General features: G+C 47.5%; 2 protein-coding genes across 2 annotated transcripts; one reads left to right on the top strand and one right to left on the bottom strand.

The window, feature by feature from the left end:
* Positions 1-3791: 3791 nt before the first annotated feature.
* Positions 3792-5290, bottom strand: LOC139838683 (peroxidase 64-like). Its single transcript, XM_071828798.1, has 2 exons — positions 5086-5290; positions 3792-4775 (listed from the first exon to the last, which is right to left on the bottom strand). Exons 1-2 carry the CDS (start codon positions 5288-5290, stop codon positions 3994-3996), a joined length of 987 nt encoding a protein of 328 aa, XP_071684899.1. The 3' UTR covers positions 3792-3993.
* Positions 5291-6346: 1056 nt separating this feature from the next.
* LOC127341889 (uncharacterized) lies at positions 6347-16664 on the top strand. Its single transcript, XM_071828797.1, has 14 exons — positions 6347-7110; positions 7864-8023; positions 8133-8359; positions 9152-9308; positions 9624-9785; positions 9880-9966; positions 10348-11413; positions 11542-11582; positions 11672-11745; positions 12533-12695; positions 12887-12999; positions 14025-15273; positions 15398-15645; positions 16335-16664. The coding sequence occupies exons 1-6, from the start codon at positions 6347-6349 to the stop codon at positions 9964-9966; spliced, it is 1557 nt and encodes a 518-aa protein (XP_071684898.1). The 3' UTR covers positions 10348-11413; positions 11542-11582; positions 11672-11745; positions 12533-12695; positions 12887-12999; positions 14025-15273; positions 15398-15645; positions 16335-16664.
* The last annotated feature ends 33 nt before the right edge of the window (positions 16665-16697 follow it).

The following is a 16697-nucleotide window of genomic DNA, read 5'->3' as shown; positions in this document are numbered from 1 at the left end:
ATCTATGTGTTGTTTATGATCTTGCATGCTCTCTGTTACTAGTAGATGCTCTGGCCAAGTAGATGCTTGTAACTCCAAGAGGGAGTATTTATGCTCGATAGTGGGTTCATGCTGCATTGACACACAGGACGATGTGAGAAAGTTCTAAGGTTGTGTTGTCTTTGTTGCCACTAGGGATAAAACATTGATGCTATGTTTAAGGATGTAGTTGTTGATTACATTACGCACCATACTTAATGCAATTGTCTGTTGCTTTGCAACTTAATACTGAAGGGGTTCGGATGATAACTTTGAAGGTGGACTTTTTAGGCGTAGATGCAGTTGGATGACGGTCTATGTACTTTGTCGTAATGCCCAATTAAATCTCACTATACTCATCATGATATGTATGTGCATGGTCATGCTCTCTTTATTTGTCAATTGCCCAACTGTAATTTGTTCACCCAACATGCTGTTTGTCTTATGGGAGAGACACCTCTAGTGAACTGTGGACCCCGGTCCAATTCTCTTTACTGAAATACAATCTCTTTGCAATCTTTGTTTTCTTGTTTTACGCAAACAATCATCTTCCACACAATACGGTTAATCCTTTGTTACAGCAAGCCGGTGAGATTGACAACCTCACTGTTTCGTTGGGGTAAAGTACTTTGGTTGTGTTGTGCAGGTTCCACGTTGGTGCCGGAATCCCTGGTGTTGCGCCGCACTACATCCCGCCGCCATCAACCTTCAACGTGCTTCTTGGCTCCTCCTGGTTCGATAAACCTTGGTTTCTTTCTGAGGGAAAACTTGCTGCTGTGCGCATCATACCTTCCTCTTGGGGTTCCCAACGAACGTGTGAGTTACACGCCATCATTCCTCTTAGTCTAAAAAATTAGTTTCACTACTTTTTTGTGCCCAGTGTGTAATTAGTTGTTCCCTATATAGTGAATAACCATTTTTTATTTTATGCAGAAAGTTCTTTTAATCTAACTCTACATGATTAGTTCCACTAAATTTTTATTCCGCTCGTATAATAAGTTCGTACTTGATGAATAATTACTTGTTTCCTAGTGTATATTTATTTGTTCCTATTATATTCCTATTATAGTCATTACTTGTTCGTCGAACACTAAAATTATGTCATACTTGGTGAAAGATTTTTTCGAAAACCATTAAATTGCATAAACCCTGTTTTTTTGGTTCAAACTTCATGTGTTGCGACGAATGAACTAGTCAGTAGCCTAAGCTTACTAGTGTTTGATGACAACTGTGATACATGAATGTGTAAATGTTAATTTTCTCTAGGGTTGCCTTCAGTGCATGCATAGTGAATGGACCGATACATGCACGGGTCACATGCTACATGTTCAAATTCTTTTTCATCTTGTAAATATTTCTCAGGTTGGTTGACATGCTCCACGATCAGTAAAATTCTATTCTTACTTCTTAGGAGCTAAAATTTTCTTTTCTTTTCTTTTCCATGTTGCTAATGTTTTTTCAGTTAATTTACTCCACGATCAGCAATATTGTATTCTATTTTTTTTCCAAAAAACAGGCAAACTAAATACTTTTCTAATTCTTTTCCATCTTGTAAATATATTTGTTGGTCGATTTGTTTGAAGCTTGGTATATTTTTGTTCCTTATTACCCAAATTTTATTCCCGAAGAACTAAAATTTTATTCATATTTTTCCATCTTGTAATATTTTTCAGTTGATTTGTTCTGCTATCTATATAACTTTATTCCCTTTTATCCAAAAATAATTCCTTGTGAACTAGTTTTTTTTCTGTTGTTTCCCATCTTGTAAATATTTTTCCCAATTCATTTGTTCCACGATCAATAAATTTGTATCCTTATCCAAATTTTGTTCACCGGGAATTTTTTCTATTTTTCTTGTATTTCCACATGATTTCTGCAATCGATAAATTTTCTAAATATGGTCTCGTGAATAGTCATGCATTAAATTTGTGTTCCAGTTGGTCTAATTTTTTCTCTATACTTATGATTTGTTCTGTTAATGGACACTCATTTGTTTTTCCATGTACCTTATTTAAGAAAACAAAATATCCTCAAAAAAATGAACAAATTGAATTTTATCCGACTATGTGTAATGTTACTAGTGGATTAGGCCATTCCCAATGCATCAGTACTAATTGTCGTATTTTGCTAAGAAACGAGGGCATAAAATGCGACCATCACAATGGGCTATATGTATATGGTGTTTCCACCACACTCTATACAATATCAATATGTGGTAAAGAATTGGAACAAAAAAATTATTCCTGGGCAACAAATTTTTTGATAAAATGGAAGAAAAGTTAAATCGATCCTGAAACAAATCAACGAGAAAAATATTTACAAGGAAAAGAATTGGAACAAATGTTTAGTTCTTGAGTACAAATTTGGATATGATGAAATACAAATTTACCAATAACTGAACAAATCAATCGGAAAACATTTTCTAGATGGAAAAGATTGGAAAAAAATCAGTTCTCTAGGAACAAATTTTGGACAAAATGGAAGAGTTGAGGGGTAAACGCAGCCGGAGTCACCCTTGATTGCTTCTACAGTTCTTACAACGTCTTAATCTATATAAATGTAGCTTGAATGAACTAATCTCTATCTTGCAAAATCCTTGTAATAAACCTACTATTAATTTTAATTAAGATGTTTAAGATCGTATAAAGAAGATCATATTTTTTTAGGATAGCAAGATACAATACAGAAGCTAAAGATTGCACCTATGCTTGGGGATATATGGGAACAAAAAATCCAAGTAACTATAGGCAAACATATATGCCATGTAATGTTGATCTAGGAGCTAGTGTTTCATTTATTCCTTAAAATTTATGTGATGCTTTGGATATTGGTACCATGTCTCCATGTAATGATAATTTATGACTTGACGATTCTTCTACCAAACATGCTATAGGAAATGTTGATAGTATAGCTATTGAGTTACATATGATATTCGTACATGAGGATTGTTATGTAATACACATGGAGATCAAGCAATTATCTCGGTCCTATAATTCTTGGTAAACTTTTTATGAGAACTTCGGGGAGCGGTAATTCATGATAAGAAAGGTAATGTGAAGTTTCAATTCCCTCACAAGAAATGTATGGGGCATTTCTCAAGGAAGACAGAGGCCGCAATCAAGATAAAAAACTGGCATCATAATCAATACCCCTCCTAAAACAAGGTATCGGTCCTAGCTATATGTCAATAAAGAAAGCGCTTCCGAGAGGCAGCCCATTTATATTGTATTCTTGCTTTTTGTTTGGAGTTCTTATTGTAGTTAGAAAGTTCTATTTTTTGTTTCTCTATCTTTTTTTGAAATAAAGTGACTAGTTTTACACATTGGATTGGATTGATTTTCGAAACTATGTGGATTTGTTGTTCCAGCATGTTGTTTTCATGATTTTTATTTTATATAATTTGTTGGAAGCTCGTAAAATCACAAAAAGTTCAGATTTTTCTGAGATGTTTAAATCGTCTGTGAAAACAATGTTTGCTGCTTGTGTTTTTCAAAATAGATTTTTTGTTGTTATTGTTGTTGCAAGAGTGGCACTTTTGATACTTAATATTATTCCTTATGGGCCTTGCATTATTTTCTGGATGTTAACCACTTCAAAAACTTCTATGGACATTTGGAACCAAGTTTTTTTGGAGGCTTTGGCAGTATATAGGATTTTTTGTTTCAAACACCAATGTCTCCGCACAAAAAAAAGAGAGAGTTTCTTCTTGTGATTTGTTTTTACATAGCAAATGAAGGAACACCAAACTAAGAATCATCCAATAATAGGCCATAACTTGGCTGAATACATAGGAATACAGTGTCAGTACCTATATCTCATACTAGACCATTGCTGTTTTAGCTGGCCAGCCTGACTTCCTGATTCGAAGTTTTAGTTGATTGTACTTTTGGTTCCCACACGGCAAATACATCACAGTTACACCGTGGAACGAAATACGTACACCTATTTGATTTGTAAGGTAAAGGCAAGGGCAGTCTAGTTGTGTCGCCTGCAGTTGGCTCTGATCTCGCCGGGCTGGTTCTGCGCGCTCATCCTGAGCATGGAGCTGACGAACGCCTGGAAGAACTTGCCCTGCGACGCCGCGTAGAGCGCCACCATCCGCCGCGTCTTGGGGTGCGTCAGCAGCGCCTCGTCCGACGCCAGCAGCCCGTGCCCGGTCTGCAGCATCTTGAAGTAGGCGTTGTCGAACGCCGCCGACGTCGGGTCCATCCACGCCCCGGCGCCCTTCGCCGTGTTGTTCGCTGGGCACGCCCTCCGCAGCGCCGCCGCGAACGACGGCCTCAGCGCCGGGTCCGCCACGCCGGCGCCGCCGCCGCCGCCCGGGAAGCCGCGGATGCGGGTCTCGAAGGAGGAGCAGTGCGCGAACCCCAGCGTGTGCCCGCCCGAGAGCACGACGAGGTCCTTGGCCGACAGCCCCACCGCGTGGAACGCCTGCTTCAGCTGATCGAAGGTCGCGCCCGGGCCGGGAAGCAGCGAGGTGGTGAGCGACACCCGACCGTCACCGCGGCCTAGAGGGACCGCCCAGCACAAGACGACACGACGCCCGGGCAGAGGGACTCGACGAAGGCCGCCTTGGCGTTGTCGAAATCCGGCCCAACGCCAAATAACCTCTCCTCCCGAAACCAAACCAAACCCACTCCCTTTCCAATCCTCCCACCCAACCAGGAACGAGATCCTCTGACTTAGGAGCTTACTACTGCAGAGGGACGTAGATGATTGTGGGTCATTTGTTTTGCATCCGACGGCAGCAGAACACGCTGAGCAGTCAGACCCAAAGCCCACTTTGACGAAGTGAAGGAAAACGGCGAGCTCCAGCTCTGAGAAAAATGGTTTCCGTCCCCATATTTTCCTTCAGCCGCCGTCGTCGCTTGCCGACACGCCTGGCTCCACGATCCTGGTCGGCTGCCCAACGCCGTTGACGTTACTATCATCGCTTGCCGGCACGCCTGGCTCCACGATCCTGGTCGTACGCCGGCGTTGTCGAGGTCGTCGTCGTCGATTGCCGGCACACACGGCACCACGATCCAAGCGCCATCGAGGCCGCCGTCACCGCTTGTCGGCACGCACAGCTCCACGATCTGATCGGCTGCCCGGCGCCTTCGAGGTCGCCATCGTCGCTTGCCGGCACGCACAGCTCCACGATCTGGTCGGCTGCCCAGCGCCGTTGAGGTCGCCGTCGTCGCTTGCCGGCACGCACGGCTCCACGATCCTGGTTGGCTGCCCGGCGTTGTCGAGGGCCGCTCTCAATCGGCGTCTCAACCGACTGTGTCATCCTAGTCACCACCCTCTACTGCGCACTCGGTCGCTAACATGCCGAGCTCCACGGACGGTCGAGTTCACCACGATGCCGTGGCCGTCGAACCGGTGCCCATGTCGACGCGCTCATGCTGCCGCTTAGGGCATCTCCAACGGGCGACGCATTTCGGACGCTCAAAAATTTAAACTAACACGATGCATGCGCCAACTCCTCCTCCTCCTCGTCATCGAGCATGGCGTCCGGCTGCGGTGCATGAGCCGTGCCACCTCGACGGGCAGCGGCACCCTGTTCGTCCGCTCCGCCTTAGTGGTGTCGCTGCCGGATGCCTCGGAGTCGTGCTTCTTCTTTCCCATGGTTAGGGCATCTCCAGCGGCGCGACGCAAACGGTTGCTCAGCGACCGTTTGCGTCCGCTGGTCGTAAATGCGTCGGCACCCTCTCCGGCGGCACGACGCAAAGTGGCCAAGACCGTCCCGCGGACGCAAACCTGGCCCAAATATGCGCCGAGTTTGCGTCTCGGCGGACGCTGCGCGGACGCGCAAAGTGTCCGCTGCGGTCTCCACCGGGCCCGCTGGCGGCGAGCTGCATGGAGGGCATCGCTTCGCGACCATTGCTTCCGCGGTCGGCGCTTCGCGTCTGCGCCGCCATGAATGCCGCGGCTTCACATTCTGCGCGTGCCGGCGGGCGGCGGTGGGCTTCTGCGCCGCCTTCAATGGCATCGTATCCGTGCGCGGCCGCCTTAAAAGTCCGGCGGCGCGTTGCTCCTTCGCCCACGGCTCCACTCGCACCACAACCGCGGCTGCGCCATGGGGAAGAAGAACGACTTCGAGCCTCGGCGGCGGCGGCAAGAAGGTGCCGCTCCCCGTCACGGTGGGGAGGCTCATGCACGGCAAATGGGTGCCGTGCGACGCCTGGTCCGGCGTGCGGTACTGGCGGTGGCGGCTCATTGCCGCCGGTGCCCGTCCCTCCCGATGCACGTGCGCGAGCACGGCGGACCAAGGAGATCCGGCGCGAGGAGCGGTATCTGCCGGCGGACCTCGCGCCGATCCGGCGTACGCCATCGACTCCGAGCAATGGCGTACGTACTGTCCACGGAGACGGACGGTAGACGCAGGGCGCTTCATGGGCGACGGGGATTATCCCTTCGGCCTGCACCGCCGGCTCGTCGTCGGCGGCGCCGGACGCGACGTGAGCGGCCGCAGCGGCACAACGGCCGCGAGGACGAGGACGGCGACGACGAAGCCTACGCCGTCTACGACGGCGGCAGCGACTACATCGAGGCGCTCGCGTACCATAGCGAGGAGGTGAAGGGCAGCGGCGGCGACTACGTCGGCCTCGTCTTCCACGAATGGCGGCGAGCCATGGCGGAGGGCCGGAACCGAGTTCCTCGACAACATGACGGACGACGAGATGGCCAAGCTGGGCCTCCTCGTCTCCAGTGCACGACGCGCGCTGTGCGGCCGCCGTTGCCCGCTACGCCACCGCTGTCATGCCGCCGGGCACTGTCCGCGGATGAAGCCCTTCGACGAGCGCTCCTGGACTCGGCGGCGCCTCCTCCCGCGCCGCCACGGCCTTGGGCGCCTCCTCCCACCGCCGCCACGGCCTTGGGCGCCTCCCCGCGCCGCCACGGCCTTATGGGTGAGCTCCTCATCCGCCGCCACGGCCGCGGCCACAGGCGCCTCCACCGCCGCCTCGGCGCAGCCTCGTCAACCTCGAGCACCGCGATCGCGCCGGCGTACGCTCCCCGGATAGCAGCGGCGTGGGACATAGGAGGTCATCGTCTTCAGACGGCGACGAGGAAGCGGCACGGCCACGACGGCGACCGATGGCGTTTTAGGTTTTTATTATGTTTCAGTTTTTGTAAATTATGTTTCGAGTTCAAAAAAATGGTTCGTCCTAAAAAAAATGCGACGTGCGTGGAGCCACCCCCGACGCAAACGGACGCGCGGTCGTTTCGACCAAAAGGGCGACGCATAAACAGACGAGCGCGGACGCTAAAATGCGTCGCGCCGGAGATGCCCTTATGCGGTGGCGCTGACGGTGAGTGGTGGGAGTTGAGTTGTCGGTGTTTGGGTAATGGCAAGGACGATGCGGTCGACTTTTAAAGGCCGAGCGCGTGGGACATGATAGCATTGATGGCGGCGTAGAAACCTAGCCACCGCTCGCCGGTGCGTGTGTAGAAGAGGCAGCCCGAAATTGATGACGATGGGCTGCGACGCAGACGCGATGACCACCGGCGGTGGTGGTAGAAGCGATGCGCTCGATCTGACCCTATGGCTCGTTGCCGAGCGGACCCGTTCAGCGGCGGTTACTTGGCGCATCTGCCACGACGGACACAATGATGCATCAGAGACGCAAATATGCGCCGAGTTTGCGTCTTGGCGGACAACCCGATTACTATGCATCGGACCGCTGGACCTGATCGTAGACACATTTTTTGTCCGCATGGACGCATTGAGATGCCCTTAGCACAAGTGAATTTGGGCTGACTCCACGCTGTGGTTAGCCCTACGCACTTGCTGCCATCCGATGCCCAACCAACGACCCAAAATCATCTACGTCCCTCTGCAGTAGTAAGCTCCTAAGTCAGAGGATCTCGTTCCCCCAACCAAACCCTAACCCGGCAGAGGCGGCAGCAGCACATCCCACGGCCCCGCGCATCCCTTCCCTGCGCGCCGCTCCGTCGACAACCTCCTTCGAGCTCCACCGACGACCTCCTCCTCGCCTTCTTCCGGGCCAAGACGGTCGAGGTGAGCTCCATCTATCCACTCGCTCCCCTTCTCTATACTCGGCTACTCTCCACCGCGCAATTAATTTTATTTTCAGTCTGAGCGAGAATGCTTCATCTAAATTCTGCAGAGAACTACCACTTCCCACCGCGCAAGGAAGGCGTGGATTCAATTTCTCGCGGACAGACGGACGGACGAGCAAGCGGCGCCGCGAGGAAGGAAAAGCCACCGACGCCCGCGCGGCGGAGGAGTGTGGAGCGGCCTCGGCGGCGGCTGCTGCGATGGGGCTGCTTTCCAACTGGGTGGAGCGGTCGGACATCTACACATGGAGGGCCGTCTACGCATACACCCACCACGGTAAGTACCCTGCAGCCCCCATCCTCCCCTCCCTGGCTGCGTCCGTTTCTCTGAATTCCAATCTCTCAACTTTACAGTGAAATGGCTTCATGTATATTCCCTGTAACTTGTATAATCTTGTTGTGGCATTTAGGTTGGAGCAGTACAACGAATTCTCAACCAGATTTTGTGCTTTCATCAAACTGAAACTTTCATGATTCTCCAATTCCCAGCTGAACGTACATGTATACTGTTACGTCCTTAATTTCCTCTCTATTTCATATCACAATTAGTAGCGATACAGGCAGATTCGAATTGGTAGTTGGGGATGGAGAGGACAAAGTTCAGAGAGAGAGAGAGAGAGAGAGAGAGAGAGAGAGAGAGAGAGAGAGAGAGAGAGAGAGAGAGAGAGAGAGTGTTCAGAGAGAAAGCAAGTTCAGAAATGACTTCATCCATTCTCCTGCTTCCCGTGATTGCGCTAGTTAAGGTCCCACACCTTGGCATCCAGACGTGTACTGGGCTGTCGAGTCCGACGTGGCCGCTCCTTAATCTTGTCTTCAGTCTCTGACTGTGGCCCTGCTCCAGCTGTGTCCGCTTCAAGCCTGGCCTGCCTCTCTGCTGCTCTCCTTGCCTGCCGGATTCTTGTGTTATTATTGCGAGTTTCTATTTTTCATGCATGTCCGTCAGTTGCTCTTGATCGGATTATTGTCCCTGGTCGTAGTAGAGATTGCATTGTGTACTCTTTCTAATTTCAGTTACAAGATTTCCTCTAATGAGTTTCTTGCGTTCCTCCTCATACTCTAACTTGAGCAGATGCCAGGCTCGTGAGGAAACCCAAGGCCACGGTTGCTCAACCACCAGTCGCAGGAACCCACCGAAGACGTACAACTTTGAAGCATCTGATGCTCACAATGAGCTGGCAGTGGTCGATTATTTCAAAGACATTTACAGGTTCTACAACAGGACTGAGGTGAGCTTCCGACCATTTGTTTCTTTTTGGTTGCTGTCACAGTGACAATATTGTTTTTATGAGGTGAGCATTCAGTATGATTCAGATTCAGTAGGATTTATGTTGAATACTCCATTGTTGAGTCAAATGTGCAGTAAATAAATTCATATCCACATGAGGCTTGTTCTCTATTCCCACATGAGGCTTGCTCAGCTCATTTGATCAATTCCTGTTTCAGTTCTTCTCTATGCTCACAAGGCTTGTTTCTAAGCTTGCAACTTGCTATGCTTTTGTGGTAACACTTTTTAAGAACACACTGTCTACTTTATCTTTCAGTTCTTCTCTATGTTGGCTGGATTTAATTCTGAGTTGATTCCCAAAGGAAGTGAGAAGGATGACCAAGCGAAGAATAAGCGTTATATGAGTGATAAGAGCCAGAAGCAGACCACAAAATGTAGAGCAGATGGTTGGCATCCCTGCCTTGCACGCCCTCATGAAGTGAGAAGGAATTCCAGCCTGTTGCTATTACCTTGACCATTTAAGCTAGTTGTGCTTATTCCTAACCATCATGTTCCTTTCTTTTTATGACCAGGCTTTGACACGTTCTGCATGTGCATGGTTTTCACTTCCAGTGCCTCCTACTAGGGACTCTAATGGAACCAAGGATGAAATTCCCTAGGTACCAAGGACTGCTCCTGCTCTTGAACTTGCTGACATTGATATAGCAATGGTAATTACTGGCACTTAGGTATGTTAAGGCATACCATCTTAGTCATGATGTTCCATTGGTATAGTCTCATATTCAGAAAGTTAAACTTGTTCTCCTGATTTTTTCTGTTAATTTAAGTGCCACTTGTTAGTTTCAGTAAATTAATCAGGTCTTGATAGTTTAAGTACTGTGCTACAGGAGCAAAACTAATCACAAGGATTGTATGAACTGCAGAAATATATACTGAAATTTTCCATTAACATTACTCAAATTTGCTTCAGTAATTGTTTATTGCATTTCAATGGAGTAGTGCAGTGCCTAGATGATTGACATCCTCTTCTTGTTCTTCAGGTGGACTAAAATTTAGATCTGGAAGCACCATTGTTGTTCAGGCGCGACCTCGACGACCTTGGGACGTGGCGACAAGCGAGGAAGTAGTGCTTGGCCTGCAACTGACGTCCTTGTGATCTCCTGGCCCTGGCCCTGGCACCTCATGGCGAAGCCCTGGACGAGCTTCTGGCTAGGGAATGGCGGCTGGCTTCAGGGAACTTGAGTGCAGCTGGGTGACACCCGCTAATGATCGACCTGGAGGTGAACAAGCTCGCCGGATCGATCAGACCTGGAGTGCAGCTGGGGACGATCCAGTGAATTGATCGGACCAGGAGTGCAGCTGGGCGACGACCGACGATCCAGTGGATCGATCAGGCCTGGAGTGAAGTTGGGCGACGAGCCTGTGGATCGATCGGGGCGATCGGAGCTGGATGCGCGCGCGTGGATCGTGTGGCGAGCTGGGCCACGTGTGCGCATGGATGGGGAGGAACGAGTCTCCCTGGGGGAGGAGGAGATGGCCGGGGGAGGATCGATTCCGGTGGAGATGAGAAGCTGGCCGGTGGCGGATTGATTCCGGTGGCGGACGATGGGGAATCGAGATCTGGATTCGAATTGTAGATAGGGGTATCGATGTCTTTTTGTAGCGTTTTCACCTGGTCGGAACAGCTCCCCGACGTCTTATATTTCTAGACGGAGGGAGTAATTAATTAATTAATGATCTCTCCAAGACCAAATCCGGCCCAACGCGCCACCTCTCCTCCCGAAACCAAACCCACTCCCTTCCCAATCCTCCCACCCAACCAAACCCTAACCCTAACCCGGCAGAGGCGGTGGCGCCCCCCACCCAGGCAGCAGCAGATCCCACGGCCCCGCGCCGGGCTTTCTCGCCGGCGCGGGCGTGCATCCCTTCCCTACGTGCCGCTCCGTCCAGCTCGCCTCGCTGCGGCGTCGCGCGTCTGGCCCTGCCGAACCCAACCAGGACGTATGCGGCGACGATCCATCCGCAGCAACAACCCGACCAAGTCCTTGCCGCCGCTGCTGCTCTTCCTCGCGGCCTGAGTTTGCCGGCTCACGCGCCCCATCCGTGGTAACCTCCCGATCTGAGCTCCTCTCCTCTCCACACACACAAAAATGCAATATTTACTCTACTTATTTTTCTCTAGCGGGAAAAAACTAATGCCATATTTCTTCTTGTTCACCATCCTGCTTCTGCAGCTCACGACCAGGATCTCTCACACTCCAATCATGCTTCTACAGTAAGTAAGCAAATCTTGCTTCCTCCACACACTCGTCCTGGTTCAAAAGTACTAACCAAACGGGAACGCTTCCACATTTTGTTCTTCAGGTACACCGGGGTTGCTGTTTCGGTGCTGCTGTCTACTGCCGTCCACGTCATGCCGCTGCCGGTGTGCTCCCAAGGTCTCTGTCTCAACCCCCAAACCTATTCTCCTTCAGCTGTGTTTGTGTTTCTGCTTTTCTTCAACCGGACGGACGGACGAACCTATCGGGCTTGCTGCGAAAAAACTACCTCCATACCAACATAGCTGTCGAAAATCTTTTGAGATTCGCATACGAATCTAGATTCTACAAGCCTTCTACTGTCTAGATACATACAAGTCTAGACCAAATCAGCGGCACTTATTTTGAAACGGAGGAATTACTTTCTTTCTTCTTCTTCTACTACTGGTACTAGTAGTAATAGTCATCTGAGCACGTGCCAATTTGTGGGCAAAGCTTCCATTAACTTTGAAAACCTGCTTCATGCACTTCCATCACCTACTCATGCCCTTCTACATCAGCTCCGAAAACACTCACCGCCAGGACGTTCTACTAGAAACCATCTTGTTTTTTAAACGTGTCACATATCCTGTAAGATTAACTTGTTATTATTCATGCTTTAGGTCCATTTTCCTCAGGTCACTGTCCATTCCCGTCGCCGGCACTTATTTTGAAACGGAGGAATTACTTTCTTTCTTCTTCTTCTACTACTGGTACTAGTAGTAATAGTCATCTGAGCACGTGCCAATTTGTGGGCAAAGCTTCCATTAACTTTGAAAACCTGCTTCATGCACTTCCATCACCTACTCATGCCCTTCTACATCAGCTCCGAAAACACTCACCGCCAGGACGTTCTACTAGAAACCATCTTGTTTTTTAAACGTGTCACATATCCTGTAAGATTAACTTGTTATTATTCATGCTTTAGGTCCATTTTCCTCAGGTCACTGTCCATTCCCGTCGCCGGCGCCCTCTGCTAGGTGCTGCGGTGGCGTTGCTCTCCACCAGGGCTACTGCTAGGTGCTACTACATTCTTCAACTCGGACCTCCACCACAGCACCGCGTCCACAATCCGGACAACAAAATCCGAGGTCTGAAATCTGCATGTGACTTCCTTCCCCTCTACATGCTTCTATATATGGCGAATGAGTCTGGTTATGCTTCTAGATTCATTGGTAGCATGTGCGTGTGGTTAGTAAGTGGATCAATGCAGATTTATATGGGATATTGCTATTTGCACGTCCACTTTATATTATATCTGAATTGACTCAGTTTTGGTCAGGTTATGTTCATGTACCGGTGGTGGTGCCTGCTGCTGCTGCTGATGCCGTTGTGTCACCCAGCTGCCCCAGTTTTCTTCGATTGGGACCTCCTACAGTACCGTGTTCCCGCTCGGTGAGTACGCATGACTGCGCATCTTCCCTTGACCTCACCTCCGTTGCTTTATTGCTGATGATGCGCTTCTTCTTTGTGCTTGTTCATTGCTACCAGTTGCTTGCTTTGTAATGTTTCAGCGGTCAAAAGGTTGGAACCACCACAACATGTAGCAATTGTTTCCTTTCCACGTTATGTGATGTTTGTTGTTGACTTGCATCAGTCGGTAGTCTTGGCTGAAACTTGTGATCGAGCCTGGGAAGTGGAATTATATATCCAAAGCTGACAATTTATTATCAGTTACGTATTTGCTATTTGATGCAAAATCTCCAGAAAATCAGTATGGGTCGTCAAAATGTTGAATGAAGTTGCTGATTGATGTTCTGTTGATATATGAGCTTAACCATGTCTTAGTTATTTGCTTCTTAGAATTCCCGAAAATGAACTTGCAGCAGCAAATTCGTCCTTCTTCCAATATGAGCTCTCATCTGAGTCCAGGCCTCAATAATAAAAGATCTCGTCTTGTTCAAGCTCCTGCCTTCTCGTGCATATGAGAAGGAGCTCGGTCACTAGTTGATCTTGCTTTCTCTCGTTAGTCTGGACAAATGCAACACTCGTGTCCAATGCAACTAGCAAAAATATTTGAGATCCCACACATTCTCTGTACCTTGGATGTAAAATTAACCTGCTCTAAAAACATTTCAAGTCCTGTCATGCTTATAATACAGTGTACACTGGAAAACTATTTGAACAGAGTACTGCTTCTCTCACTTGCAGCTCTCTAGTTGAGCTTAATCTGTGCATTTTGCATTAATTCCCTTTCAGTTTATTTATGTCTTCCTATTTCCTCCACCTAAACTGTATCATCATATTATTACTTCTGTCTGTAAAGAATGCAAATTTCCGTTTCACCCAGATAGTATCACAAGTTTGTTATACAGTTTGCAAGTCAATATGAGTTGTTCAATTGGACACTGACTAGCAAAATTACTTGTTGTTTGTATTCTGCAAGAATAACTTCTTACTCATGATTTGATTTTGATCAGGTCACTGTCCTTTTCCGGTGGTGTTGCCCTCCGGTGGTGCTGTAGTACCGTGGTGGTGGTGTTCTGCAAATGCTCCTGCTGGTGCTGCCTGCATCCACTAATGGCTGTTGCTCCTGGCTTCTTCGACTGGGTCTATCGTACAGCGCCATCCCCCCCAAAGATCTCTCCTTCTCTCACCGTTTCTCTCTATTTTCCTTGAACTGCGCCATGTATGTTTTGCGTAGAAGTGAGCTTTGATTTTCTTTTTACTACCTTGTTAGTCTGTGGTGATGATAAATGTCTGAATATCTATTCCTTTGTTGTATGTGTGTTGCTTCCAGAGCAAAACAATGCTATATTCCTTCGTTGCTATTGACTGGCATGCCTTGATTGGTCTGGTTCTCACTAGACACTGTGCTCTGTTTTGGTCTTGTTGACTTGATTAGGTTATCTCTCTAGTAGATTGGCTACTGTTTTTGGTTTAATTTATGCATTAAAAGCATTGTAAGGTTCAACTGATTGATTTGTAGCACAATATCGATGATTTGCTCAAATACTAGACCTGGATAGGTTTGCTAGCTCTTTACTTGTTTTGTTGGAGTAAAATGATTGTTCTTTAGCAGCAGCGAAGCAAACAAAGTTTACATATTTCAAAAGGGTTTATTTGTTGCCAATCACGTGGTTTCTTTTAATACACGGGTTTTTGGAGTAATCAAATCATTTGACAAGTTCCAACCTATTTATGCTTGTATGAATTCAAACTTGTCTAGACTGATGTGTTGCTCTTGTTGGATAATACTAGCTGATTATTAATCAACTACTTGTTGTACTACTACTATTTAACATCTTATTTTGCAGCTAGATTAATTAAGTAACCGTGTGGAGATAGATTTCTCCCATCTATTTTTTGTAGAACCATTGGTAGCACATGCCTGTGAGGCTGTAAGTAAGTGGATGAAAAGCATTAGCATGCAGATTTTGTACACGATACCGCTATTTGCACATCTAGTTTATTTGCAATTCTGAATTGATGGTTCAGTTATGCTCAGGTTACGTTCCTGTAACGGTGGTGCCCTCTGGTTGTGCTGGTGCTGCTGGCGTCTGCGTCGCCGAGCTGCCCCTGTTTTCTTCGACTGTGGTGGTGCTGCTGCTGGCACGGCTTCTTTAGCCCGGATGTGCCCCTGGTCTGCGTAGTTGGTGGTCTCGCTTGCCGACGGGTCGGTGCCTCTCCTCCTCCTACTGAGACAACATCGGCAAATAGATGGCTCAGGTCAGCTCTCCAGCTCCATCGGCTTAGAATGAAATTTTTAGATGGAAAGGCATGTCTTAAACCTGACTTCTATTCAATGTGGAGCTTGAGTTATTCGTAGTAAAAGATTTATGTTTTAATGTAGGGTTTCTGTTTGCTGGTTGCACTTAATGGAGCTGATCTGGACTACTATATCAAAGTGGTCAATTTGTTGTGAGTCAACGCAATGCTGGCTTATAATGATGCATGAATTCTATTGTTTCTTGTTTCAAATGCCTGCCGCTGCTTATCTTGAAACATTGATTGCTTTGCTGACCATTCCATTTTTTGTTTGTTTTGAGGATGAGTACTAAATGGCAACGGTGGCCTTCTTCTTTGACCACATGAGGTTTGGTGAGTTTTTTGTCCTCCCTTCTCTCCTTTACATGCGCTGTGATACCATGGCCATGGAGATTTTTCTACTTGGGCAGACATACTTGCTCCTGTGTTTTTATGTCATCAGCCAAATTCCTGCAATGTCAGAATTTGGAGTTTCCATCTCCAAGATATATATGTAAATTGTTTTGTAGCTGGAATTTGCAGCTGCTGATATCTATGATGGAGCAAGTATATGTTCTTTGGCTATGTTGACAATCTGCACAATTCCATTTATCTTTTTGACATGCTGATCTGATGTAGGGAAGTGAAGTTAGTTCTGTGTATGTATAGTTTAGACCAGTTCAGATCGGTAGCTAGAAATGGACAAACCTGAAACCCTATTCATACGGTTGAATACAATTCACTTGCTGTTAGTAAGCTGCCATTTCGTTTGGTAGTTGCAAACGTGCAAATGATATCTGCACATGTATGTCACATGTATAAGAATCTTGATCCGCCGGAATTTATTTATTTTACGATAGCTTGATAACCCATGATGTAGTAGCTATTCCACATACATAGGTAGCATGGGTAATATCGCTGTGCCCTGTGTGTGTATAGTCGAAAGCCGCCATCCAAATATATTTATCTACTATTGCGAAACTTGCTATGGAGGAGCTGACCATCATTTTGTTTTTGTTTTTGTTTTTGTCATTGGATAACAGGTAGCAGCTGGGGCCAGATGCATCTCTTGGAAGCAAGCTGGCTGGAAAGACCTTGGGGACAAGGATATGTCACCAAGCGATGTCTCTTGGTCCCGATTCCCGAAGCAGCAGCTGGGCTCCTAGCAAGCATCTTGATTAGCTTGATGTATATGGTCGCAATGCATGGGCAACCTGATGCATGTGTTGTTTTGCTGATCGTCCCAAGACTGAATTGTATGAGATGTGCTGTATGCACCTCATCTTTGTTCATATGAATTGTTTGCTGTGTGATCTGGGTGTCCGAAAAACCAAGAAGGTCAATCCAAAAAATTTAATTTTCTGTGATCTCAAGTTGATTACGTAACTATTTATCATGTTTTTCTC

This window comes from Lolium perenne, chromosome 3 (genome assembly GCF_019359855.2).
Source record: "Lolium perenne isolate Kyuss_39 chromosome 3, Kyuss_2.0, whole genome shotgun sequence".
Taxonomy (NCBI): Eukaryota; Viridiplantae; Streptophyta; class Magnoliopsida; order Poales; family Poaceae; genus Lolium; species Lolium perenne.
Note: the sequence above shows the minus strand (reverse complement) of the source record. Positions and strands in the feature narration are given on the sequence as shown.

Coding starts and splice junctions, on each gene's coding strand:
- LOC139838683 (XM_071828798.1), bottom strand. CDS start 5,290: ATGACACAGTCGGTTGAGACGCCGATTGAGAGCGGCCCTCGACAACGC. Junction 4,776..5,085: donor GCCGATCAGATCGTGGAGCT/GTGCGTGCCGAC, acceptor CTGACTGCTCAG/CGTGTTCTGCTGCCGTCGGA.
- LOC127341889 (XM_071828797.1), top strand. CDS start 6,347: ATGGCGTACGTACTGTCCACGGAGACGGACGGTAGACGCAGGGCGCTT. Junction 7,111..7,863: donor GGCGACCGATGGCGTTTTAG/GTTTTTATTATG, acceptor CTCCTAAGTCAG/AGGATCTCGTTCCCCCAACC. Junction 8,360..9,151: donor CTACGCATACACCCACCACG/GTAAGTACCCTG, acceptor TAACTTGAGCAG/ATGCCAGGCTCGTGAGGAAA.